This window comes from Macaca fascicularis, chromosome 13, assembly GCF_037993035.2.
Source record: "Macaca fascicularis isolate 582-1 chromosome 13, T2T-MFA8v1.1".
NCBI lineage: Eukaryota > Metazoa > Chordata > Mammalia > Primates > Cercopithecidae > Macaca > Macaca fascicularis.
In genome coordinates, this window is record NC_088387.1 from 4,925,898 (window position 1) to 4,951,841 (window position 25,944).

General features: G+C 41.0%; 1 protein-coding gene across 5 annotated transcripts in view; it reads left to right on the forward strand.

Annotated features, from left to right (window-relative positions):
• The window catches only part of NMS (neuromedin S), a 77,898-nt gene that overhangs the window by 14,253 nt on the left and 37,701 nt on the right, over positions 1–25,944 (forward strand). For 4 of the 5 annotated variants that reach the window (XM_065526643.2, XM_074011109.1, XM_074011110.1 and 1 more), the window contains exon 2: positions 16,895–17,001. In XM_065526643.2, the coding sequence (XP_065382715.1) occupies positions 16,978–17,001 (24 nt within the window). In that variant the 5' untranslated portion in view covers positions 16,895–16,977. Of the gene's footprint in view, positions 1–6,864; positions 6,948–16,894; positions 17,002–25,944 lie in introns of those variants that run through there. The other variant, XM_065526641.2, reaches the window with a different exon arrangement.

The window sequence follows — 25,944 nt, forward strand, 5'->3', positions numbered from 1 at the left end:
CTTCACCCCCACCAGGATGGCTATAATGAAAAAAGACGATAACAAGTGCTGGTGAGTTATAAGAAATGGAGCCCTTACACATTACTGGTGAGAATGTAAAATGGAGCAGTTGCTTTGGAAAACCTTTTGGCAGGCTGGGCGTGGTGGCTCACGCCTGTAATCCCAGCACTTTGGGAGGCAAAGGCGGGCAGATCACCCAAGATCAGGAGTTCGAGACCAGCCTGACCAACATGGTGAAACCCTGTCTCTACTAAAAGTACAAAAATTAGCCGGGCATGATGGCACATCCCTGTAATCCCAGCTACCTGGGAGGCTGAGGAGGGAGAATCACTTGAACCAGGGAGGCAGTGGTTGCAGTGAGCCAAGATCACACCACTGCACTCCAGCCTGGGTAACACAGCAAGACTCCATTTCAAAAATAATAATAATAATAATAACTTTTGGCAGTTTTTAAAAATGTTAAATGTAGAGTTACCATATAACCCAGCAATTTCACTCCTAGGTATACACCCAAGAGAAATTAAAATATGTGTCTATGCAAAAACTTGTACATTAATGTTCAAGACATTGTTATTTGTAATAGCCAGAATAGAAAAAACACATATTTCCATCAAGTGGGGAATTAACTTTTATTTTTATTTATTATTATTTATTTGAGACAGGGTTTCACTCCTGTCACCTAGGCTAGAACGCAACGGTACGATCTTGGCTACCTGCAGCCTCTGCCTCCCAGGATCAAGTAATTCTCCTGCCTCAGCCTCCCGAGCATCTGGGACTATAGGTGTGCAGCACCATGTCTGGCTAATTTTTGTATTTTGTGTAGAGACAGGGTTTCACCATATTGGCCAAGCTGGTCTTGAACTCCTGGGCTCAAGTGATCTGCCCACCTTGGCCTCCCAAAGTGCTGGGATTACAGGTGTGAGCCACCATGCCTAGCCCAGTGGTGAATAAATTTTTTAAATGTGGTACATTCATGTACTGGAACATTATTTGTCAAGAAGAGGAGATGAAGTACTGACTCATGCTGCAACATGGAGAACTTGAAGACATTATGCTAAGTCAAGGAAGGTAGTCACCGAGGACCACAGTTTCTGTGACTCCACTTATATGAAATGTGCAAAAAAGGCAAATCTATAAACAGATCATAGGTTAGTGGTGATTGGGGGCTGGAAATTGAGAATGACTACTAATAGGTACAGGGTTTCTTTGGGGGGTGATGAAAATTCTGAAATGAGACTGTGATTGTTGCACAACTTTGTGAACATCCTAGAAACCTTGGAACTACATACTTTAAATGGGTGAGTTTTGTGATATGTGAAATTATATTTCAATAAAGGTGTTACCTAAAAACGCAGGTGTGGGCCAGATGCGGTGGCTCACGCCTGTAATCCCAGCACTTTGGGAGGCCAAGGTGGATGGATCACAAGGTCAGGCATTCAAGACCAGCCTGGCCAACATAGTGAAACCCTGTCTCTACTGAAAAAAAAATAAATAAAACTTAGCCAGGCATGGTGGCATGTGCCTGTAATCCCAGCTACTTGGAAGGCTAAGGCAGGAGAATTGCTTGAACCCAGAAGGTGGAGGTTGCAGTGAGCTGAGATCATGTCACTGTACTCCAGCCTGGGTGACAGGGTGAGACTCCGTCTCAAATAAATAAATAAATAGATAAATAAATAAAATGTGGATGTGTTGTGATTTTAAAAATACCCTAACTGTGATGGTTCATTGTGTGTGTCAGGTTGACTGGGCTAAGGGATGCCCACATAGTTGTGAAATTATTTCTGGGTGTACCTGTGAGGGCATTTCTGAAAGAGATTAGCATTTGCATCAGTAGACTGAGGAAAGAACATCTGAGCAGCCATCACTCCATCCACTGAGGACCCAAAAGAACAAAAATGTGGGGGAAGGGTGAATTCTCTGTCTCTCTCCTTCAGCTGAGAATCCATCTTCTCCTGCCCTTCAACATTGGAGCTTCTGGTTCTTGGGCCTTTGAACTCAGAATAAATTACTTTACTGATTCTCCAGCTTGCAGAGGGCAGATGGTAGAACTTCTCAGCCTCCATGATTGTGTGAGCCATTTCTAATAATCTCTCGCTCTCTTCCCCTCTGCCTCCCCAACACACTCACACATCTATGTGTACTACTATATATATTGCATCTACTGTGTATGTATATATGTAAATAATATATACACACATATGCATATTATATATATATATGCACACTATGGTTCTGTTTCTCTGGAGAACTCTAATACCCTCACGCATACTCCAATTCACTTCGTTGTATGCATCAAATGAATGGAATCGTAGGTGGAAAGAATGCTCAGCTACTGTTCATTTCATTCTGGCTTTGTTGACTGGTAAATCACTTAACTTCTGGGCTTCCATCTTTTAATAAAAAATCAGTCTGTTATTTTGAATGACTGCTGGGTTCCCTTCCAGCTCTAATACCCTATTATTTGGTAGAAGCTCGGCCTGAATCCATGCAGTCACTGTAGGAAATATACGTTTATATCTGGATCTAGGTCCTGTAACAAAACTAGCAAAATATGGAAGGAAAACTGTAGAAAAATGAGAAATAAGGAGAAAATGTAAGAAATGAGTAAGCTGATTTTTGTGTGTGGCATATAGCTAGATAATTACCCATCCAGCTGGTTGAAAATATAATCACTATTTTCTCTCCAATCATGGAAGGGTGAGACCTATTTTTATGTGTCTTATGGTAAGGAGAATGCTAATTAAAATAAAGTTAACTGTTTTCTTTTTTCATACAGGGTATGTTGCTCAGAATACAATTGTGGGACCATCTCTTATAGTAAAGTAATGTAGTGCTAGGTTGGCACTTGAAAAATTGGTCCCATCTCTCTTCTAATATAGAGCTCACATCGCATGAAAAAATGTATCCCTCTGAGAGAAGACCTATTAATAATAAAGCATGAATAGACCGCAAGTACAAAAGAGTAACAAACTCCTGCTTTCTCATTACTGAATATCTTAGGGTTGATATCAGGAAATCTCTGCATCAATTGCAAAGTTGGAAACTCACCACACATGTGCTTTATTTTCTTTACCATCCAAATCTCTTCCTGATAATAATTTAGCTGCAAAGGAGGTGCATTGATTCTTCTGAGCAGTGGGCAACCACTTGGAGCATGTAAAAAAAAAATTGCGGGCCGGGCGCGGTGGCTCAAGCCTGTAATCCCAGCACTTTGGGAGGCCGAGACGGGCGGATCACGAGGTCAGGAGATCGAGACCATCCTGGCTAACACGGTGAAACCCCGTCTCTACTAAAGAAATACAAAAAACTAGCCGGGCGAGGTGGCGGGCGCCTGTAGTCCCAGCTACTCGGGAGGCTGAGGCAGGAGAATGGCGTGAACCCGGGAGGCGGAGCTTGCAGTGAGCTGAGATCCGGCCACTGCACTCCAGCCTGGGCGGCAGAGCGAGACTCCATCTCAAAAAAAAAAAAAAAATTGCGGATCTGTGGGCCAATGTTTCTCAAGTAGGTCCAGGTGAAACTGGGAGAACCTAATTTTTAAAAGCTCCCTAAACAATTCCAGTAAGCAGCCAGGTTTGGGAACACTGACCTAATCAAGGCCCCAAACTGATGGATATAGTCAGTACTCAGATGCCACTGACTGTAATAAGATTCTATGTTCATTTAGAAACAGTTTTTATAGGAACAGGGCAAAGAAACACTACACTGATTGTACTAAAACTTTTTTTGCAAAGTAATCACATATCCCTGCAATTGCGTACTTTTTTTTTTCTTTCAGGACTACTTTCAAAGTTTTAGTCTAAGTCCTCTTTGTTTTTAGAGTCTGAAGACTGCCCTGCTTCCCTGGCAATAATACACAGCATTGTGGAAGCGAGCTGCCCTCCGTAATCCGAGTGTGTGATCTTGATCACTTGAGAGCTCTCAGAACTGAATGAGTGATTCTGAAGCACATCAAAGAATACTAGCATTTTATCTGCATTTTCTATTTGGTAGAAATAGTTCTATACACACCCTTACCTCCCCTTAATTGGACCACTCATTACTGGATGTTTAAAAGCTCTTTTTCCAACTTGGCTAGAGGCTTTTGACAATGAGTAATCCAAAACACTGAAATAGACCATTGCAGTGTGTACATTGGTTACCATTGGTTACGATCACCTCTGCTAGCTTTGGGCATTCTGTGATAGGAGAGGCCTGAGAATTCCCCCAGCCTTTAAATTGCTTTGCTTTGTACACCCAAAGACACTGTTTCAATGCTGCATTGCAGTTGTAAGCCTTTTCTTTCTAAATGAAAATTAAGAATCCAAATTCAAGTTAAAATTTAGCCACACTCAATGCCTGTAAACCCAGCACCGTGGGAGGCCAAGTTGGGCAGATTGCTGAGCTCAGGAGTTCAAGACCAGCCTGAGCACTATGGTGAAACCCTGTCTCTACAAAAAATACAAAATTAGCTGAGTGTGGTGGCTCATGCTTGTAGTCCTATCTACTTGAGAGATTGAGGTGGGAGGATCGCTAGAGAGCAGGAGGTCGAGGCTGCAGTGAGCTGAGATCGTGCCACAGCATTCCAGCCTAGGTGACAGAGCAAGACCCTGTCTCTTAAAAAAAATAAAAAAATAAAAAAATCAACCACATATGGGTCCTCCAAAGTAATTTACCTAACTGAGGTGACAATGGGATGAACACTGCCTTCATGAATGAGTTTGTATATGTGCAGGCCATGCCAACTATATTTTCTTCTTTATGGTGGCCAGCAAATTTCTTTGCTATCAGTTGTAAGAGGCCATCAAGGATCCAAGTGATACCCTAATTCCTAGTAAGAGTCAAAGTAAATAATATCTTAAAAGAAGTCACTACTCTTAACCTCTATTGAAGCCACTCCATTAAAAGCCACTGATGAACAAATTAACTCATTCATAGATGTTTTTCAAGTATTCACTGTATGCCAGGTACTGCACAAGGTTCTAGAGAGCCATAAATTATTAAGAACAATAGCAAACACTTATATAGTGCCTACTGTATGCAATCTATGTTTTTCAAACTGCACATAGCAACCCATCATTTAAAAGGATAGAAGATAATTGAATCAGAAATAGTGGAGTGCTTCCTTCTTATGAAGGGTAAGAATTATTTCGTAAGGCTGCGTGTGGTGGCTCACAGCTGTAATTCCAGCACTTTGGGAGGCTGAGGTGGGAGGATCACTTGAGCCCAGGAATTCAAGACCAGCCTGGGCAACCTAGTGGGACCCCATCTCTACTAAAAATAAAAAATTAGCTAGGTGTGGTGGCATGTGCCTGTCATCCCAGCTACTTGGGAGGCAGAGGTGAGAGGATCGCTTAAGCCCAGGAGGTGGAAGCTGCAGTGAGCTGTGATTGCAGCACTACACTCCAGCCTGGGCAACAGAGTGAGACCCTATTTTTTAAAAAAAGAATTGTTTTATAAAAGCTTTATTTTATACATATACTCACACACTTCACACACTCACAGATCTATGTGCACTGGTCACAATATAACGTTTTTTGTATTGTTTTGGTCAAAAGTTTTAAAATCAGTGATCTACAGAGTAATTGCAGAGAAATGTGCATTTTTTCACATTTTTAGTCACATTACAAGAAAATAAAATTATAGGCCAATATTTCTCAGACAGAAAACTCTTAAGTAAAATAATAGCAAATTGAATTCAATTTGCTATTGAAAAGGGTTAATGCGGCCAGGCGTGGTGACTCACGCCTGTAATCCCAGCACTTTGGGAGGCCGAGGTGGGCGGATCACAAGGTCAGGAGATCGAGACCATGGTGAAACCCCGTCTCTACTAAAAATAGAAAAAATTAGCCAGGCGCAGGGGCGGGCGCCTGTAGTCCCAGCTACTCGGGAGGCTGAGGCAGGAGAATGGCGTGAACCCGGGAGGCGGAGCTTGCAGTGAGCCGAGATTGCGCCACTGCACTCCAGCCTGGGCGACAGAGCGAGACTCCGTCTCAAAAAAAAAAAAAAAAAAAGAAAAGGGTTAATGCATCATGACCAAGTAGAGTTTATTCCAGGAATGCAAGGCAGGCTTAATATTTGAAAGATAACGAATATAATTTACCACATTAAAAGAATAAAGGCAAGAACAGTGTGATTATTTCAGTAGATGCAGAAGAAGGCATTTGATACAATTAAATACTCACTCTTGATAAAATTCTCAGCAAACTAGACACAGAGAAGAAAATGTTCATAATCTGATAAAAGGCACCTACAAACAAATAAAAATAAACAACCCCCCCAAATCTTATAGCTAACACTATATTTGTTGGGTGAACAAGACAAAGCAATACACTATCACCATTTCTATTCAACATTATCCTGGAGGGATCTTAGTTTAGAGAGAAAGAATAAAACTATCTTTACAAACAGATGAAATGGTTGAGTACAGAGAAAAACCAAACGATTAGATATATTAAGTCATTTAATCCTCACAACAACGCTATAGCTGGATAGAAATTTTCTGAGATTAATATTTTTCCTCCTTTAAATGTTTGGAAGACTTCACTAGGGAAGTTTGCTGCTAAAATTCTTTTGTGAGAAAGTAATTATAGACTCAATTTTTAAAACAGACGTAAGGCTATTCCAAATTTTTATTTTTTATTTAAGTTTTAATACGTGGTGCTTTGGAGAAAATTTTTCCATTTATCCAAGTGATGTGGGTTGGCTCTGTGTCCCCACCCAAATCTCATCTTGAACTGTATTCCCATAATTCCCACGTGTTCTGGGAGGGACCCAGTGGGAGATCATTTGAATCATGGAGGTCGTTTCCCCCATACTGTTCTCATGGTAGTGAATAACTTCGTGAGATCTGATGGCTTTATCAGACGTTTCCGCTTTTGCATCTTCCTCATTTTCTGTTGCCACCGACGTGTAAGAAGAGCCTTTTGCCTCCTTCCATGATTCTGAAGCCTCCCCAGCCATGTGGAACTGTAAGTTCAATTACACCTCTTTTTCTTCCCAATTTCCGGTATGTCTTTACCAGCAGCATGAAAACGGACTAATCCACCAAGTTTTCGAATTTATTTGCACAAAGTTATCCGTAATGTCTTATTATCTTTTAAATTATCTGTCGAATCTGAATTGAGGTTTCCCTTCTCATTCCTGACATTCATCATTTGTGTTTTCTCTTTTTTCTTGTCCAGTCTTGCTAAGATTTCTAATTTATTTAGAAAAATATTTTTTAAAATCCAATTTCTGGTTTTATTGATTTTCTCTGTTCCAGCCTTTTTTATTAATTTCTGCTTTTATGTTTATTCCACCTCATCCTTTTATTGCCTATTCTTTTTGAATTAGAAGCTTAGATTATTTTCCAACCTTCTCTTTTCTGATATTTGCACTTAAAGCTCTAAATTTCCCTCTAAGTACTACTTTGGCTGTACCTCCTAACTTTTGATATGTAAGGTCATCATTCAGTGCTTGTTCTATTTAATTTGGCTCGCTTTTTCCGTCAATGTCCAGTTACTGTTTCTTTTCTTTTGTCTTAGGGAGTTCAGAAGTAGACAGCATAATTTTGCAAACATCAGAGCAATAAGCACATAGTTTCACAAATTGTTTTTCCTTATAATGTATCTAACAAAGTATCTTTTGGCATTGAGTCCTGAAATAGTTTTGATCAGGAGAGCACATTCTCATTTTTCCCTGCTTCTATAAAGTATGTGAGAAAGAGCATCTCAGAGTCTTTAAAAATATAAACTATTAGGCTGGGTGCGGTGTCTCACGCCTGTGATTCCAGCACTTTGGGAGGCCGAGGGGGGTGGATCACTTGAGGTCAGGAGTTCGAGACCAGTCTGAGCAATGGCAAAACCCCACCTCTACTAAAATACAAAAATTAGCTGGGTGTGGTGGCATGCGCCTGTGGTCCCAGCTACTTGGGAATCTGAATGGGAGGATCACCTGAGCCCAGGGAGGTCAAGGGTGCAGTGAGCCATGATTGTGCCTGGGCAACAGTGTGAGACTCTGTCTCGTGTGTGTGTGTGTGTGTGTGTGTGTGTGTGTGCGCGCGCGCGCGTAAGAGGAAGGCGGGGGAGGGAGAGAGAGAGAGAACTAAGCTCTGAATTTTTTTAACATCCCCAAATTCCTACCTAAGGGGTCTGGGGAGTTACATCTTGTAAACCATAAAGTCTTATCAGAGGGGTTTTTATTTTAACCCTATAGAGCGAGGTCTGCTTTCCAACCTGACTCTGGCATAACATCACGTAACAAATAAGGCAAGAAGTCAAAATATTTTAACCCCAAATATATTTCCTTGCCAAATCTTGAAATTGCCCTGCAGAGTTTTCTCTTGTGGGAAAAAAATTCGCATTCTATAGACAATCCCCTTTCCCCCCACTTTTTTTTTTTTTTTTCTTTTTTTTTTTTTTTTTTTTTTTGAGACGGAGTCTTGCTCTGTCACCCAGGCTGGAGTGCAGTGGCCGGATCTCAGCTCACTGCAAGCTCCGCCTCCCGGGTTTACGCCATTCTCCTGCCTCAGCCTCCCGAGTAGCTGGGACTACAGGCGCCCGCCACCTCGCCCGGCTATTTTTTTGTATTTTTTAGTAGAGACGGGGTTTCACCGTGTTAGCCGGGATCGTCTCTCGATCTCCTGACCTCGTGATCCGCCCATCTCGGCCTCCCAAAGTGCTGGGATTACAGGCTTGAGCCACCGCGCCCGGCCTCCCCCCACTTTTTTCCTTCCTCGCTTTCCAGATCTAGGAGATCAACTAAGAGCCAGGCACCCTTTTAGGTCCGATGAGAAACATTTAACAATCTACTCTCTCTGAGGCCTGCTATCTGAGAGCTTCCACTGCACGATAAAACTTGGTCTCCACAATCTTTTGTCTTAACCTAAACACTTCCTTTCTGTCGATCCCAGTCTTCAGATAAACTCAACGAATTGTCACTTGGAAAATATTTAAGTCTACCTGTAACCTGGAATCTCCCCACCCACTTTGAGTTGTCCCCCTTTTCTGAACCAAACCAATGTACATCTTAAATGTATTTGATTGATGTCTCATGTACTCAATTGATGTCTCCTGTCTCCCAAAAATGTATAAAACCAGGCTGTGCCCTAACCACCTCCGGCATATGTTCTCAGGATCTCCTGAGGGCTGTGTCATGGGCCATGGTCACTTATATTTGGCTCAGAATAAATGTTTTCAAATATTTTACAGAGTTTTGACTCTTGGCTCTTTTTTCATCAAATTATATCTATATATATATACACACACACTGTTAAGTGTTATTGTTCTTAACTTCCTTGTATTTGGGCAAATAAGTAAGTGACAATGATCCTCTTTGTCTTAATAAATAAGACTCAGTGTATTCAAACTTTCCAGAGGATGGAGATGCTAAGTACTATAATCAGAGAAATACCTTATTAAGACAACTAATCAGAATTACAGACTTTGTACATATAAAAATTTACTTTCATAGTAACAGTATCTGAAATCCAGTTACATTTGCAAGAACAGCTTTATTATGCAAAACAAACTCTGTTTTCCCAGAGATGTGGAGGAAAGCAAGATGTTTTCGTCTTTTCTTCCTGAGGTATCTCTCACATATGGTTAGAAAGGCCTGCAGTCTAAGACTAACTACTAGAATTCTATTAGCACTGAGAGAAAAGTACAGGCCCAGGAGACTCAAATCTTATAATATGAAAATGGGGCAGAAAAGAATTATTAACAAATGGAAAATGTGGGGCTGCTAATGTTTTTCTTCTACAATTCTGAGTCATTTTATCATGTATGGAAGGCCCTTAAAGATTCATTTTAGCTCCTGATACAGACATTACTTGACTCATGGCACACAGTGGGATGAAAACTGGCCTGGTTAATTGCAGTGCCAGGCTTTCCAGAAGGAAGTAGAAGTTATTTTGATTGTTGAAAATCAGAAAATGTGTTTCAAAAGCCTTCACATTTTGCATAGCCCTTGACTTAGCCCTTCACTTAGATTGTTCTGAGGAAATAACCATTTATATGCGTGAAGATTTAACTGTAAGAGCGTCCATTATAACATCACTTATAATTCTACAAAATCTGCAAAAAGCCTGGGTTCTCAGGCAAGATAAGTATATTATAGTAGAAAATAATGGAGCAAAACTGATGCTGCTGATGGATATTTCATAGTATAGAAGAACATTCATGCTGTATTTTTAAGTTAAAATATGTTTAATACAGTTTTCATATTTTTAAAAAGAGTATATATTTATGGTATATGATATAGTATATATTTATGCATTGATAAAAGACCAGAAGGATAAATACCAAATGTTGACAGTGGTTATCTCTTCAAGATTATAGGTGATTTTATTTTCTAAAATAGTTTCTAATATTTGCATTTAAAGAACTTTTAGCTTATCTGTGGTTTAAAAAACTTTTTAAAACATCCATGCCTTGTGTTTGTAATACTAAAAGTAGAACCAATTGGCCAGGCACGGTGGCTCACGCCTGTAATCCCAGCTCTCTGGGAGGTTGAGGCAGGCGGATCACTTGAGGTCAAGAGTTCGAGACCAGCTTGGCCAACATGATGAAACCCCATATCTACTAAAAATACAAAAATTAGCCGAGCGTGGTGGTGCACGCCTGTAATCCCAGCTATTTGAGAGGCTGGGGCAAGAGAATCTCTTGAACCCAGGAGGTGGAAGTTGCAGTGGGCTGAGATCATCGCACCACTGCACTCCAGCAGGCCGGGCAACAGAGTAAGACTCTATCTCAAAAAAAACCAATTGTTCTGTAAATTGCTTTCAGCAATTGAGATATGAATAAATATGGACACTGGCTGTGAAAACTTCCAGATATCTAACATTTGGGTGGTTTGTTTTTGTTTTCTCCTCTGCACCCTCTGGGGGTAAATCTTGTCCCCCAAATCCTCCCTGACCTGTTAGCTGGCCAAGGCCTGGGAAACAAGTCACAACAATAACCATGATAGAGATCCCAGGCCAAGGGACATTTATGATAATGGTGGCTGCCCAGCATCTTTTGACCAACCCTTTCAAGTTTGGAGAAAATTATTGTAAGCCCGAGGGGTTCTTCCTGTCTGCTGCAGAGACAAAACCAATTTGCTGAGACCATGGTATTGTAGTAGAGAAATCATTTAACTAGTGCAGAGCTAGCCAAGCAAGGGGACTGGAGTTGTTACTCAAGTCAGTCTCCCTGATAACTCAGAAGCTAGGGTTTTCATGGATAATTTGGTGGGCAGGTGGCTAGGGAATGGGTGCTCCTGATTGGTTGGGGGTGAACTCATAGGGGTATGGAAAACAGAACAGTCCTCACATGCTGAGTCAACCCCTGGGTGGGGGGGTCACAGGACCAGTTGAGTCATGAGTTCTGGATCCAGGTGGTCGGTTGCCGGAATGCAAAAAAATGAAAAATATCTCAAAAAACCAATCTTAGCTTCTACAATAGTGATGTTATCTATAGGAGCAATTGAGAAAGTCACAAATCTTGTGACTTTTAGCCGCATGACTCCTGAGCAGCAAGAAATTATAGAAAGGCAACCTAAGGGACAATGGCTGGTTACATTTAGCTACACCTACATTTTAGCAGAATTCAGGCCCCTCCCGTAATCCTAATCTTGTGGCCTTTCCTTAGTCTTACAAAGGCAGTTTTGTCCCTGAGCAAGGCAGGAGTTCATTTTAGGGAAGAACTATTAGCATCTTTGCTTCAAAGTTAAACTATAAACTAAATTCCTCCCATGGTTAACTTGGTCTATGCTCAAGACATGAGGACGGCCAGCCTGTGAGGCTAGGGGCAAGACGAAGTCAGCCTTGCTAGGCTTCTCTCACTGTCATAATCTTTGCAAAGGCAGTTCCACCTGTAATCTATTTCACAAATGAAGAAGTCAGAATTCCGGGCTTCCTCATTGATGGAAGCAGGGTTGGTAGCCACCAGATGTGCTATGCACAGCTTCAATCCACACATAAGCAACGTGAGGCCACAGGCTGCGTGTGATGCTTCTGTATGGCTGGTATGGGCCAGGCAGAGGTGTTGGATTACAAGGAGAAGTGGTTGCAAAGATAAGTGTGGGACACAAGTGACATGACAAAAGGAATTCTGGGAAATGTAGTTCAGCCAAGTAGAGCCATGCTGGGGGTAGTTGCAGGGGAGGGGGGTGTTGGGAGTCTTGGGGTGTTGGGGAGTTTGTTGGTCACAGGCCAGGAGCTGCAGAGGGTAGAAGGGAAGGGTTTCAGTGGGAAGTTACAGGGTTGGGGTACAGTTTGTACTTAGCAAAGTGGGGAAAAGAACTCCAGGGATGGAAGGATGGAGACAAAGATTGAGATCCTGAAGAGGACTGAGATCAGTCTTGATCAGTCGGTCTTGGTGGTCTCTAAGTAGAAAGTTCAATTTTCTGGTCCAGAGTACTTAGTTTGCTCTTACAGGGTGTGGGACAAGAACTCCCTCCTGCATTGAGGGAGGTAGCAGTAACCTGGCAGGGGTGGGGAAGGAGTGAGACACTTCTCTGAGGAGAGGTGGAGGTCTCAGAGTGCTCCCCCCGGAAAAGCACCTTGTGATTTAGGGGCAAGGTTTACCACCTTGTTGTGTATAATATAAGAGAATTAAAGGTAGCCTAAATATCCCACAAAGGGGGTCTCTGTAGAACACTCCAGTTGCCCCATAAAATGGAATCACCTGAAACCATTACTAGTGATACCATGTGAGAATATTTAAAAATAAAAGAAGGATCCCAGGAATATGAAGGCGGTAATGGCAGCATAGTTTTTCAGTCTTTCAAAATATCCACATAAAAAACAGAGTAACAAGCGAGTAAAGCCAAAACCCACAAACAACATTTGCAACAGAAGGTGAAAAGGTATTACCACAAACCTCAAAACACCAGTGGGCAGGGGCAAACCACAGACTTGTCTCTGGCAGCATCTGTACAGGAGGAAAAGAGGGAAGTGATAAGGCAGCATCTGAAAGACCAGAGAACAGAAGCCCAAAACAGCACAGCGGACGGGTTTCTTCAAAAAGACCAAAAAAAGACCGGGCGTGGTGGCTCACGCCTGTAATCCCAGCACTTTGGGAGGCAGAGGCAAGCAGATCACTTGAGGGCAGGAGTTCAAGACCAGCCTGGGCAACATGGTGAAACCCCGTCTCTGTATTTGCCTTAAAAATACAAAAATTAGCTGGGCATGGTGGCACGTGCCTATAGTCTCAGCTACTTGGGAGGCTGAGGCAGGAGAATCGCTTGAACCTGGGAGGCGGAAGCTGCAGTGAGTGGAGATCGTTCCACTGCACTCCAGCCTAGGCGACAGAGCAAGACTCAGTCTCAAAAAAAAAAAAAAAAAAAAAAAAAATCCAAAAGAAATGAAAAAACAAAAAGGATTTAAGAGAAAATGACAGATATTGAAGATAAATGAAGAACAGTGATGATGATAATAAGAACCCTTGAAGAAAACCAAGGCAAGGGAACAAAACCTATACTAAAATTTGTAATTCAAGATGACTTTTCTCAAATAAAGGAAACTTGAAACTACATATGAAACAGCCCATAATGTACACCATAATCATACCAGTATTATGAACACTGAGATGAATTCTAGTAAAGTTACTGGGCTTTAATGAAAAACAAATTATTTTAGCATCTAAAAAATAAAAAGAATTCATGACTTCTGAGGGAAATGTAATTAGATTATCATCAATCTTTTTGACAGCAATTATTATGCTAGAAGAAAATGGAGGAACATAAGTATAGTCTTGAGATATATATATATATATTTTTTTTTTTAATGGACAGAGTCTTGCTCTGTTGCCCAGGTTGGAGTGCAGTGGTACAGTCTCGGCTCACTGCAACCTCTGCCTCCTGGATTCAAGTGGTTATTGTGCCTCAGTCTCCCAAGTAGCTGAGACTACAGGTGTGCGCCACCATGTTCGACTAATTTTTGTATTTTTAGTAGAGACAAGGTTTTGCCACGTTGACCAGGCTGGTCTTGAACTCCTGGCCTCAAGTGATCTACCTGCCTCAGCCTCCCAAAATGCTAGGATTACAGGCATGAGCCACCACACCCTGCCAGTGTTGATAATTTCTTAAAAATGTGATATCCCTTTTAAGTTTCTTTCAATTTATAGGTTCCCCCTCCATCCTTTCATTTCTTTACAATTTGTCTATTGAAGGACCTGGTCTCTGTGACCAGAAGAGTTTCTGACAGTCTGGATTTTGCTGATTACACATTCATGGTGCAGTTCACATGTTCTCTGTCCTTTGTGTTTCCTGCCAATTGGCAGCTCCATCCAGAGACTGGATTAGAATTAGATTCAATTCCTTTGGCAAGATTCTGGGCTGTGTTTGGCCACGGGAGGCATGAGGTTTCTGGTTATCTCTTTTGTAGTCTTATCAACCATTGATGCTTAATGACTACCATTCTTTGCCAGTTGCACAATGTGATCTTCCAGTTCTAAAGTTTCTTTTTCATTTATCAGTTGTGAAACTTGTACAAATAGTCACTACCTTCACTACCTCCCATCTACTATTTGGTTGCTTGAGGGTCTAGTTCATATGGCAAAGGCAGGAAAAGTGCTTGATTCTTTCTCTTTACTTACTAGTTTGCCATATAATGAATTGATTCCTCATCATCCTCTGTAGGTTAATAAGTCTTTTTTAAAAATATCATCGTGAACTTATAGACTCAAACGTATTTCAAGGGTTTCAATACATTGCAATGAACAGTATTAAAGCTTGTACTGGTTCATCTTTGATCAGTTGGAGTCTCCTTGGGCTGGCTCCTGAGTCCTTTTGACATGATCCTGGTAGTCTTTGAGTGTTTCCTAACCGTCTGATATGATAAGATGTGCTAGGTTCATCCTGTACATTTCTTATGCCAGAGCTGGAGTCATTTCCCCAAGAATCTCTGGATTATTTTTGTAAGACATGGTAATTTAAGACTTAATTATTATTTAGGCTCCAGAGAAGTTAATTGTTAGTAGGTTTCACGTTGTCTTTCTGCCTTTTCATCCAAGCTAAGAAAATATATAGAGAGAATATATATAGAAAATACATACATACGTACCTATAAGTGTACTTCAAAAGTTCATACTGTTACATCCAACTTTAATTTAAGACTAGAGCTTTTCAGTTTTTATCGATTGCATCTGCATTTCCTTTCTTCCATGTTGAGGGTCATGGTTGTGACCCTGAACTCGGAATACATATTTGGGTGAAGGAACTATGAAAAAACACAAAGATATGATTACCTTAAACGTCAGGATAGTGGTAAATGATAAAGAGTGAGAGGACTGACTGACAAAGTTCTTAACTTGGGTGGTGTTTACCTTATAATAATTCAATAAACTATATGTTTTAATTGTGTGGTTTTCTATATAGTAGATCCCCCATCATCCTCAGGGCATTCATTTCAGGACCCCCAGTAGATACCTGAAACTGTGGTTAGTACCCACCCATATACTATGTTTTTTCGATCTGATAACCAAGATGGGCATGGAGTGAGTGAGGAGCAGGTAGTGTACACTGTGTGGACATACTGGACAAAGGGATGATTCACCTTCTGTATGGGGCAGAGTGGAATGGCATAAGATTTCATCATGCTGTTCAGAATGGCATGCAGTTTAAAAGGTATGCATTGTTTCTTTCTGGAATTTTCCATTTAATATATTTGGACCACAGTTGACCATGGGTAACTGAAACTTTGGAAAGATAAAGAGCAGATGTGGGGGACTATTGTGTCTATTTTTATTTTATAATAAAAACATGAGAAAACAATTCAGTGATCAAAGGATACAAAATTTCAGTTAGTAAGATGTGTAAATTCTGGATCATAATGACTACAGTTAAGAGTACCATATTGTATAACTGAAATTCACTGAGTGTGAATATCTGAAATGTGAAGTAATAGCAATGTTAAATAGCTTGATTGTAATGATCATTTTATAATGCATATGTATATCAAAGCATCAAGTTGTATACTTTAAATATATACAATTTCCTTTTTATTTTATTTTTTTTGAGACAGGGTCTCACTCAATTGCCCAGGCTGGAGTGCAGTGGCACGATCATGGCTCACTGCAGCCTCAGCCTCTTGGGCTCAAGCAATCCTCCCACCTCAGCCTCTTAAGTAGCTGGGACTACAGGCACATGCCATCATGCCCGGCTCATTTTTTGATTTTTTTGTAGAGACAATGTAGAGACAATGTCACCCAGGCTAGTCTTGAACTCCTGAGCTCAAACAGTTGTCCTGTCTCAGCCTCCCAAAGTGCTGGGATTAGAGGCATGAGCCACTGCACCCAGCTAAATATATACAATTTCTATTTGTCAATTAAACCCCAATAAAGCTGATAAAGATGTAGTGAATCTATGTATTTTGATGTTAAAATGCTTATCTAAAAAAAAATAGATCATGAACATCTTTTCTTGTTTATGTAGAATACAAATACACAACAGTATATGCATAGTGTGTTCCCCTTTGTTTTAGGAAGATTCTTTTTTTTTTTTTTTTTTTTTTTTCCGGAGACAGTCTCCCTCTGTCGCCCTGGCTGGAGTGCAATGGCGCGATCTCTGCTCACTGCAACCTCTGCCTCCAGGGTTCCAGCAATTCTCCTGCCTCAGCCTCCTAAAGTAGCTGAGATTACAGGCACCTGCCACCACACCCAGCAAATTTTTTTTTTTTTTTTTTGTATTTTGTATTTTTTTTTTTTGTATTTTAGTAGAGATGGGGTTTCACCATGTTGGCCAGGCTGGTCTCAAACTCCTGACCTCAGGTGATCCACCCCTCTTTGGCCTCCCAAAGTGCTGGGATTATAGGGATGAGCCACTGCACCCGGCTGATATGTGGTAATTTAAAAAGAATTGAACTTTCAAAATTATGTCACTCAGAGACTAGATGATACACAAACTGGAGACTTCCTGGGAGATAACCAAAGATCTCTCCCTTTACTTCCTCTTGCAGAAATGAAGGAGTACATCGAGGAGGCCATTTCAACCCTTGACAGAGATATGCTACAGATAGTCTGTGCTTAACCATCAGGTGACATGGGAGGCGTAAAGGGGACAATTGTAAGTAAGATTAGAGAAATAGCTGTGACAGTTCCTTTATAAACTGCTTTTGACTATGTATTCTGACATTTTACTGAATATTACATTTTTAAAAGTGTTTAATTCTTTTTGAATGACCTTGTCTGTAGGCATAGCATATGTCAGGAAGATAATGAACAGAGTGCTAACCACGGTTATACGTGAGTGATGGGATTAAGTTTTTGCTTTAATTGTTTTCTTTTTACTTAGCTGAATTTCTAAAAGTTTCATCATGGCATTGAGAGAAAAAACCAAAAGCCATAAAAGAAGCAAAAGAATCACAGTACCAAAATTCTATATTTAAAATGTTGTGTTTTGTTGTTCTGGTGAATTTTTCCCCGTTTTGTTTGTTTGTTTTTTGTGGTATACCTATATCTCCCCCATTGGATGATCTCTGGATCCCTCAAAGTTTGAGTTTCTCAGTTCTAGTGAGTTAGCATTGATGACAACGTTTAGAAAAAAATGGAAAATCAGCCAGGTGTGGTGGCTCACACCTGTAATCTCAGCACTTTGGGAGGCCGAAGTGGGCAGATCACGAGGTCAGGAGATAGAGACCATCCTGGCTAACACGGTGAAACCCCATTTCTACTAAAAATACAAAAAACTAGCCGGGTGTGGTGGCAGGCACCTGTAGTCCCAGCTACTTGGGAGGCTGAGGCAGGAGAATGGCGGGAACCTGGGAGGCGGAGCTTGCAGTGAGCCGAGATTGCACCACTGCACTCCAGGCTGGGCGACAGAGTGAGATTCTGTCTCAAAAAAAAAAAAGGAAAATATTGATTTTGCTCATATATCCATCAGAGTTCAATAAAAGAAGCACATGGCCACTAGGAGTGATATGGAGTATGAGACCTATTATGGGGCTTTGGCCTGTAATAAATCTCAAGAAAGAAAAGAAGAATGTAACATGAGGGCAGGCAGGGACAGGCTGGGATCCACAAGGAGGGACTCCCACCAGCATCTACCTCCTCTCTGCCTCCACATCGCAGACTTGGATGATGCGTTCAACCAGCGGGAAAGGCTGGTGCCCTTTGCCACAGAGCTAAATATGTACCTGGCCCAGGAGGCAGAGAATCCGGAGGAGAAATTCAGCAGGACTGGAAGAGCTGTGGGTCAGCTGCTGCCGCACCCCAAGGTGTGCCCGCAGAGCCGCAGCACCGTTCATGGGCTGCACCCGCGCCTGACACCTCACCACCGCCTTCCTACTACTTCACTTCCAGCCTCACACACGTGCCTCCAGCGGCCACAAAGAAAGGGGAATTACAGCCATACGGCTTAACTGCTTTGCCCTGGTAAAAGCCACTGCAGTGCCTATTTACTACTGACCTGCTGGAGGATCATGGACAAAGTGACCTATCTTCTGCGGCTCCCCAAACCTCTCCACTGTAATCAGAAGACAGCACTAGCCCCTTCTTGCTGTGTACATATAGAGTAAAACATGAGAAAGAAAAGAAAAAATTTTAGGCAACTGTTTGTATTCATTTTGTACCATCATTTTAAGTTGCTTTACGTTCATTGATTGTTCTCTGAAATAGCCCTGTGTGTGGATATGCTGCTTAATGTGAAGCCAACTATTAAAATACATAAAATGTTAAGATCCAACAAAAAGAAGCATGTGTATGTGAGCCAAGAATAGCCCTTAAGAGTATGTGGCCATCCCTGAAGAGCAAGTGAATACCTTGGGACTTCCCCCCATGGGAAAAGCGGGAAAACAATGATAATATTTTATCACTGATAAATGTCCCAAAAGAGAGAAAATAATGTCGTCTAGAGTTTCTAGCTGACATGCATCAGGAAAGACATTGTGTTGACATTTGACACTAAGAATGCATAGGATCTGGGCAACAGGAGATGTGAAGAGAAGACATTTCAGGTGTAGAGAAAGGCAGGAGCAAGTGTTGGAGTTGGGACTGTGTAGGGTTGATTGGGCTGGTGCTCTCAGGTAAGAAGGGGAACACTGAGCTGGGAAACAATGCTGAGAGAAAGCAAAGGGGGACGAGCCCCTTATAAAACCATCAGATCTCCTGAGAACTCACTCACTATCACGAGAACAGCCTGGGGGAAACCGCCACCATGATCCAATCACATGGGAAACTGATAATGTTTCTCTTTAACTATGTATGAAAACAGCAACTCACAACTCCCTCCTCTCTCAAGTTATAAACACATGGCAAGCAGATTCTCTTTCGTAATGATCATGCCCACTCAACCCAAATGTGACCTGTTATCATGTGTTGAGTGTCTACTGTGTGTCAGGTCCTGGGCCAGAAGTTGTGGGATTTTTTTTTGTTGTTAATTTAGAGGGATATTTAAAAATTTGCCTTCTTTATTGATTTCTAATTGCATCCCATTGTAGCCAGAGAAGGTACTTTGTATGATATCTGTTTTTAAAATCTGTTGAAACTTAACTTGTTGCTTAAAATATGATCTGTCCTAGAAAATGTCCTGTGTGCATTTGAGAAGAAAGTGTGCTCTGTAATGGTAGGTGCTCTGAATATGTTTGTTTGGTCCAGTTGGTTTATTGTGTTGCTCATGTCCTCATGGGCCCCACTCAGACCTAATCTACAGGTTCAACAAGATCTGCAAGTAATTTGGGTGCACATTACATTTTGAGAAGCAATATTCTATGTATAATACTCTCCTATGCCATAACATAAGGTTGGAAGGTCAGATACTCTCCTATGCAAATTTGACACTGATTTTTTTCCTGGGCTTGATGAGAAGGTAATCTAATTGATAGTCCTTATTTAATTTAAGCTTTGCCTGATATAAGCTTCCAGGATCTAGTTCCCATGCATGCTTGGCATAGCATACCTGTTACGTAGTTTGAAGTTATGTGTTTGAAACTTCCAGTGGACATGCCAAAAACAGAGTGATTGTACCTTCCTTGAGAGACGTGTCTGATCTTTTTCTTACCCTCTAATCTGATGGATTTTCTAAAAGCTTGCAAATGAAACAGGGTACTATAGAAACATATGGTCAATTTTTTAAAAGCATAACTGTAAATTATTCAAACCACCTTCTCTCCAGTCCAATCTCAAACTGCTAAGAATGTCTGCGTTTTAAAAGAGAAGCTTGGAAATCAAATGATTGAAAGAGGCCTTCCTGTGGATATGCTGCTTGATGTGACTCTGTCTGTGGTAGGTGGATGATCTATTGGAGCAAATGTTTTTTGAGAAGATGGATACATATTCCTTTTGTCCTTAGCTTTCCTTCATTAGCTCCAATCTCCACATTTTATCAGCCATCAGAGTGATGGAATCAGCAACTGGCATCTTTCAAAGTTCACAGTGGCAGCCTAGGAATAGAAGGGCTTTCAGTTTATGGAATCATTACCTGAGGAAAGGCTTTTCATAGGTAATCAAAATAGATCATGCTGATTTTGACATAAGGAGCACATTTCAAACGAATATTTTCACAGTCCTCCTGGCTCTGACTCTAACTCACCTTTCCAGCCTCATTTCCCAGCTCAGTGTTACCTTTCTTATCTGAGGACACCAGCCCAACCAAACCCTACACTGTCCTAACTCCAACACTTGCTCCTGCCTCTCTCTACATCCGAAATGTCTTTTCATCATATTTTCTCTTGCCCAGATCCTACCCGTTCTTTGTGCCAAATGTCAACACGATGTCTTTCCTGATGCATGTCAGCTAGAAACTCTAGGCGACATTATTTTCTCCCAGTTGGGACACTTATCACTGTCTTGACATCATATTTGTCTTAGAACTTCCCTCCCCTAGTAGACTGTGAATTACTTGAGGGCAAGATCCTTGTCTAATTCATCCCTATATCCCCACAAATGCCTAATACAATACCTGCCATGCCAGCCCTCAATAAATAGCTTCATCCTTCCTTCATGGCTAATGATATCCAATACTTTTCATGTGCTTAATTGGCATCTGTAGTAGTCTTTTCCTTTTTCTCATGTTCTAATTGGAATTTCTGTTTATTATTGGGCTTTGAGAGTTCTTTATATATTCTAAATATTAGTCCTTGATATGGTTTGGCTCTATGTCCCCATACAAATCTCATCTCAAACTGTAATCACCATGTGTGGTGGGAAGGAGGTGGTTGGATCATGGGGGCGGTTTCCCCATGCTGTTCTCATAGTAGTGAATGAGTTATCATGAGATCTGATGGTTTTATAAGGGGCTCTTCCCCGTTCGCTCCTCACTCTTCTCTCTCCTGCCACCATGTGAAGAAGGTCCTTGCTTCCCCTTTGTCTTCTGCCATGATTGTAAGTTTCCTGAGGCCTCCCCAGCCATGTGGAACTGTGAGTCAATTAAACCTCTTTTCTTTATAAATTACCCAGTCTCAGGTATTTTTTATAGCAGTGTGAAAATGGACTAATACAGTCCTTTATCTAATATGTGGTTTTCAAATATTTTCCTCTAGTCTGTTGACTTGCCTTTTTGTCCCTTTGTAAGGTGTTTAGCAAAAGTCTTTACTTTGGATGAAATCCAATTTATCAGTTTTTTATTTTAGGACTCATGGTTTCAGTTTCAAGTATAAGAATTCTTTGCCTAGCTTTAGCCCTTGAATATTTTCTCTGATTTTTTTTCTCCTAAATGTTTTATAGGTTTACATTTTACATTTAGATCCAGTACCTAATTTGAGTTAGCTTTTGGGTAAGGCATGAGACTTAGACTGATGGTCACTTTTTTGCCTATAGGTACTCAATTGCTCCAGCATCCTTTGTTGAAAAGGCTATTTTTTGCTGGCAATGTTGCAGAGAAAAGGGAACGTTTATACACTGTTGGTGGGAATGTAAATTAGTTCAAACATTGTAGAAAGCAGTGTGGCATTTCCTCAAAGAACTAAAAACAGAACTTATATTCAAGCCAGCAATACCATTATTGGGTATATACCCAAAGGAATAGAAATTGTTCTACCATAAAGACACATGCACACGTATATTCATTGCAGCACTATTTACAAAGGCAAAGACATGGAATCAATCTAAATGCCCATCAATGGCAAACAGGATAAAGAAAATGTGGTACATATACACCATGGAATACTATGCAGCCATAAAAAAGAATGAGGGCATGTTCTTTGCAGAAATATGGATGGAGCTGGAGGCCATTATCCTTAGCAAACTAATGCAGGAATGAAAAAACAAATACTGAGTGTTCCCACTTCTAAGTGGGAGTTAAATGATGAGAACACATGGACACAAAGAAGGGAACAACAGACATTGGGGCCTACCTGAGGGTGGAGGGTGGGAGGAGAGAGAAGATCTGAAAAAATGACTAACGGGTACTAAGCTTAGTACCTGGGTGACAAAATAATCTATATAATAAATCCCCGTAGCTTGAGTTTACTTGTATAACAAACCTGCACATGTACTCTTAAACCTAAAATAAAAGTAAAAAAAGAAAAAAAAGAAAAGGCCATCTTTCCTCCATAGAATTGCTTTTGCATCTTTGTCAAAAAATAGTTGGGCATATTTATGTAGACCTCTTTCTGGGTTCTCTATTCTGTTCCCTTGACCTCTGTGTTTATCTCTCTGTTGATGCCACACATTCTAGATTGCCGTAGCTAAATAAGAAGTCTAGAGATTGGTTAAATGCATTCTTCCTGCTTTATTCTTCTTTATCTAAGTCATTTTAGCAGTTCTAGTTTCTTTACATTGCAATATAAACTTGTCTATACAAAAATTCTTGCTGGAACTTTGATATCAATTTGAAGAGAATTGACATCTTTACTATGCTGAGTCTTTTAACCCATGAACATGATGTGTCTCCACTTATTTAGAATTTCTTTGGTTTCTCTCATCAGCACTTTGTACTTGTCAGCATCCAAATCCTGTATCTGTTTTGTTAGATTTACACCTTGGTGTTTTGTTTTTTCAGCAGTTGTAAATGGTATTGTATTCTTAATTCTGGTGTCCACTTGTTTATTGCAAGCATATAGAAAAACTTTTTCATGTTTACCTTGCATTCTGTCACTTTCCTGAACTTGCTTGTTAGTTTTTGTTTGTTTGTTTGTTTTTGAGATGGAGTCTTGCTCTTGTTGCCCAGGCTGGAGTGCAGTGGCACAATCTCGGCTCACCACAACCTCCGCCTCCTGGGTTCAAGCGATTCTTCTGCCTCAGCCTCCCAAGTAGCTGGGATTACAGGCATGCACTACCACGCCTGGCTAGTTTTGTTTTTTTTTGTTTTTTTTTTTTTTTAGTAAAGACGGGGTTTGTCAGGCTGGTCTTGAACTCCTGACTTTGGCCTCCCAAAGTGCTGGGATTACAGGCATGAGCCACTGCTTCTGGCCTTGCTTGTTAGTTTTAAGAGCCTTTGTTTTTTTATTCCTTGAGATATTCTGAACAGACAACCATGTCCTCTGAAAACAAGGACAGTTTTCTTTCTTTCTTTCCAATCTATATGATGTCTTTTATTTCTTATTCTTGCCTTATTGCACTGGCTAGATTTTGTAACACTATGTTGAATAAGAGTGGTAAAAACAGACATGCTTGGCTTGTTCTTGATTTTAGAAGGAACTTTCAGCCTTTCATCATTAAATATAATGTTAGCTGTAAGTTTTTCTTTGATACCTTTCATGAATTGAGGAAGCTCCCCACTTTTCCTATTTTTCTAGGTTTTTTTGTTTTTGTCATGAATGAGTGTTGAATTTTGTCAAGTGTTTTAATGCATTGATTGATATAATCATGTGGTTTCTTCCTAGACCTTTTTACATGGTAGATTACAATGAATAAATTTCAAATGTTGAACCATCCTTACATCCTTGCATACTTAGAATAAATTAGACTTTTTTTTTTTTTTTGAGACAGAGTCTCACTCTGTTGCCCAGGCTGGAGAGCAGTGGCATGATCTCAGCTCACTGCAAGCTCCGCCTCCCGGGTTAATGCCATTCTCCTGCCTCAGCCTCCCGAGTAGCTGGGACTACAGGGGCCCGCCACCACACCCGGCTAATTTTTTTGTATTTTTAGTAGAGACGAGGTTTCACCATGTTAGCCAGGATGGTCTCGATCTCCTGACCTCGTGATCCACCCGCCTCGGCCTCCCAAGCTTTTCTTTTTTGATCAGAAATTTGTTGACATTTGGCTGGGCACAGGGCTTCACATCTGTAATCCCAACACTTTGGGAGGCTGAGGTAGGCAGATCACTTGGGGCCAGGAGTTTGAGTCCAGCCTGGCCAACATGGCGAAACCCCATCTCTACTAAAAATACAAAAGTTAGCCAGGCATGGTGGCGCACAGCTGTAATCCCAGCTACTCGGAGGCTGAGACATGAGAATCGCCTGAACCCAGGAGGCAAAGGTTACAGTGAGCCAAGATTGTGCCACTGCGTTCCAACCTAAGCAACAGAGTGAGAACCTGTCTCAAAAAAATAAAAATAAAAATAGAAAAGAAAAGAAAAAAAAACGAAAAGAAAAGAAAAGAAAGAAAAGAAGAAACTTGTTGACATTTCTGGGTCACTGACTTCTCCAGTACCTGGTCAAAAGCCCAAGGAACTCACCACCATGTCAATCTTTGGGTCTCAAGGTTCCCCGTTGGTGTGCCTTCTTCTACCTGCTTTTCAGCGACCAGGCCTTCACAGTGATTGGTTTTGTCTCCTAGACCAAAGAACCTAAAGCTGGGGTCTCTTTATGAATAAAATAACTAATGTAATCATGCATATAAAATAGACAACTTCAAATATTGGCGATCTTGATTTTGGTTTGTGGATTCCAAATGTCCAAAGGAAGTAATAGACTGAATGTTTCAGGGCTGATGTGAAAGAAAAATAAATCCTAATTTTCCTTTTGTTGATCCATTTCAAGATAACCCAGAATCTTTTCATAAAGATGCTTGATGGCATGGTGTGGACTTAAGACTTGGATTTGTGCTTTCTGATAAATATAGTGGTGTCAGATATTATAGCTGGGTAGTTATAATTGCAAGAATCGTGTAGTCTTCACACAGTAAGAAACTGAGTCAGCCCATGAATTCATCTGCAGACTCTCTGAATAGAAAATAACTAATTTTCTATTTGTATGGAGGAATAAATGTGTTGTCATAGTTCAGCTTTATTTCCTGCGAACTGATGCCTTCCTCCATAGTGAGTCATATGTATGCTTCAGTGCGTTCTGGAAAACATGCTCCTGTGGTATCATGATGGGCAATAAAAACACAGGATCCCAAGGAAGATCGTTGCTAAATGGCATTAAAGTATAGAACTGGGATGAAAAAGTGAGCTGGTGACATCTGACTAACAGGGAGTTGGAGCACCGTGCAAGTTATTCTTGGTGGATCATAAAACGAAAAGGCCAGGATGCCCACAGAGCAGAGGAGCCAGCAAAGCTTGGTTTGCATTCTGCCTCTCTAAATGAGACATTCTGGTCATAAAAGGCTCCTTGAAACTTCCCATCCACCAGGGCTGCTTAAACAAGCGCACGAATGGTATTTAAAGTGCTCGGATAACTGCACATAGATAGCATGGATCACAGCAGCAGAGATGGAGCTGGGCTGTGGCTCGGGTCACCCAAGATGTTTCACTTGCCTTCATGGAAGTTGTCAGTTATTTATCTATTTTTGGCATAAGACTTCTCTTTGTGTTTTTTCAGAACCAGTATGAAAAATACCTTTTCATGTCCTGAGCATCCCTATAGGGATGGTGAGAGGAGAGCCCAGGATCATGCCGGCTACAGGCAGAAGGCAGAAGGGATCCAAAGCAGGCTGAGAATGAGCCGTTGAGCAAACATAAGAAATTGCCTAGTTCTACTCGAACTGAGATTCTCACCTATAAGCAGGGATTCTCAAACTCCGATTGTAGCAGAATCTTCTAAAAAGTTTACCATTCAGATTCCTGTGCACAGCACCGGGCAATACTGATTGAGAGTGTGGAATGAGGCCCAGGAACCTGCATTTTTCATTCATTCCCCCAGATGTTTCTGAAGCAGGTGATCTGGGGACTACATCCAGAGAAACCTTC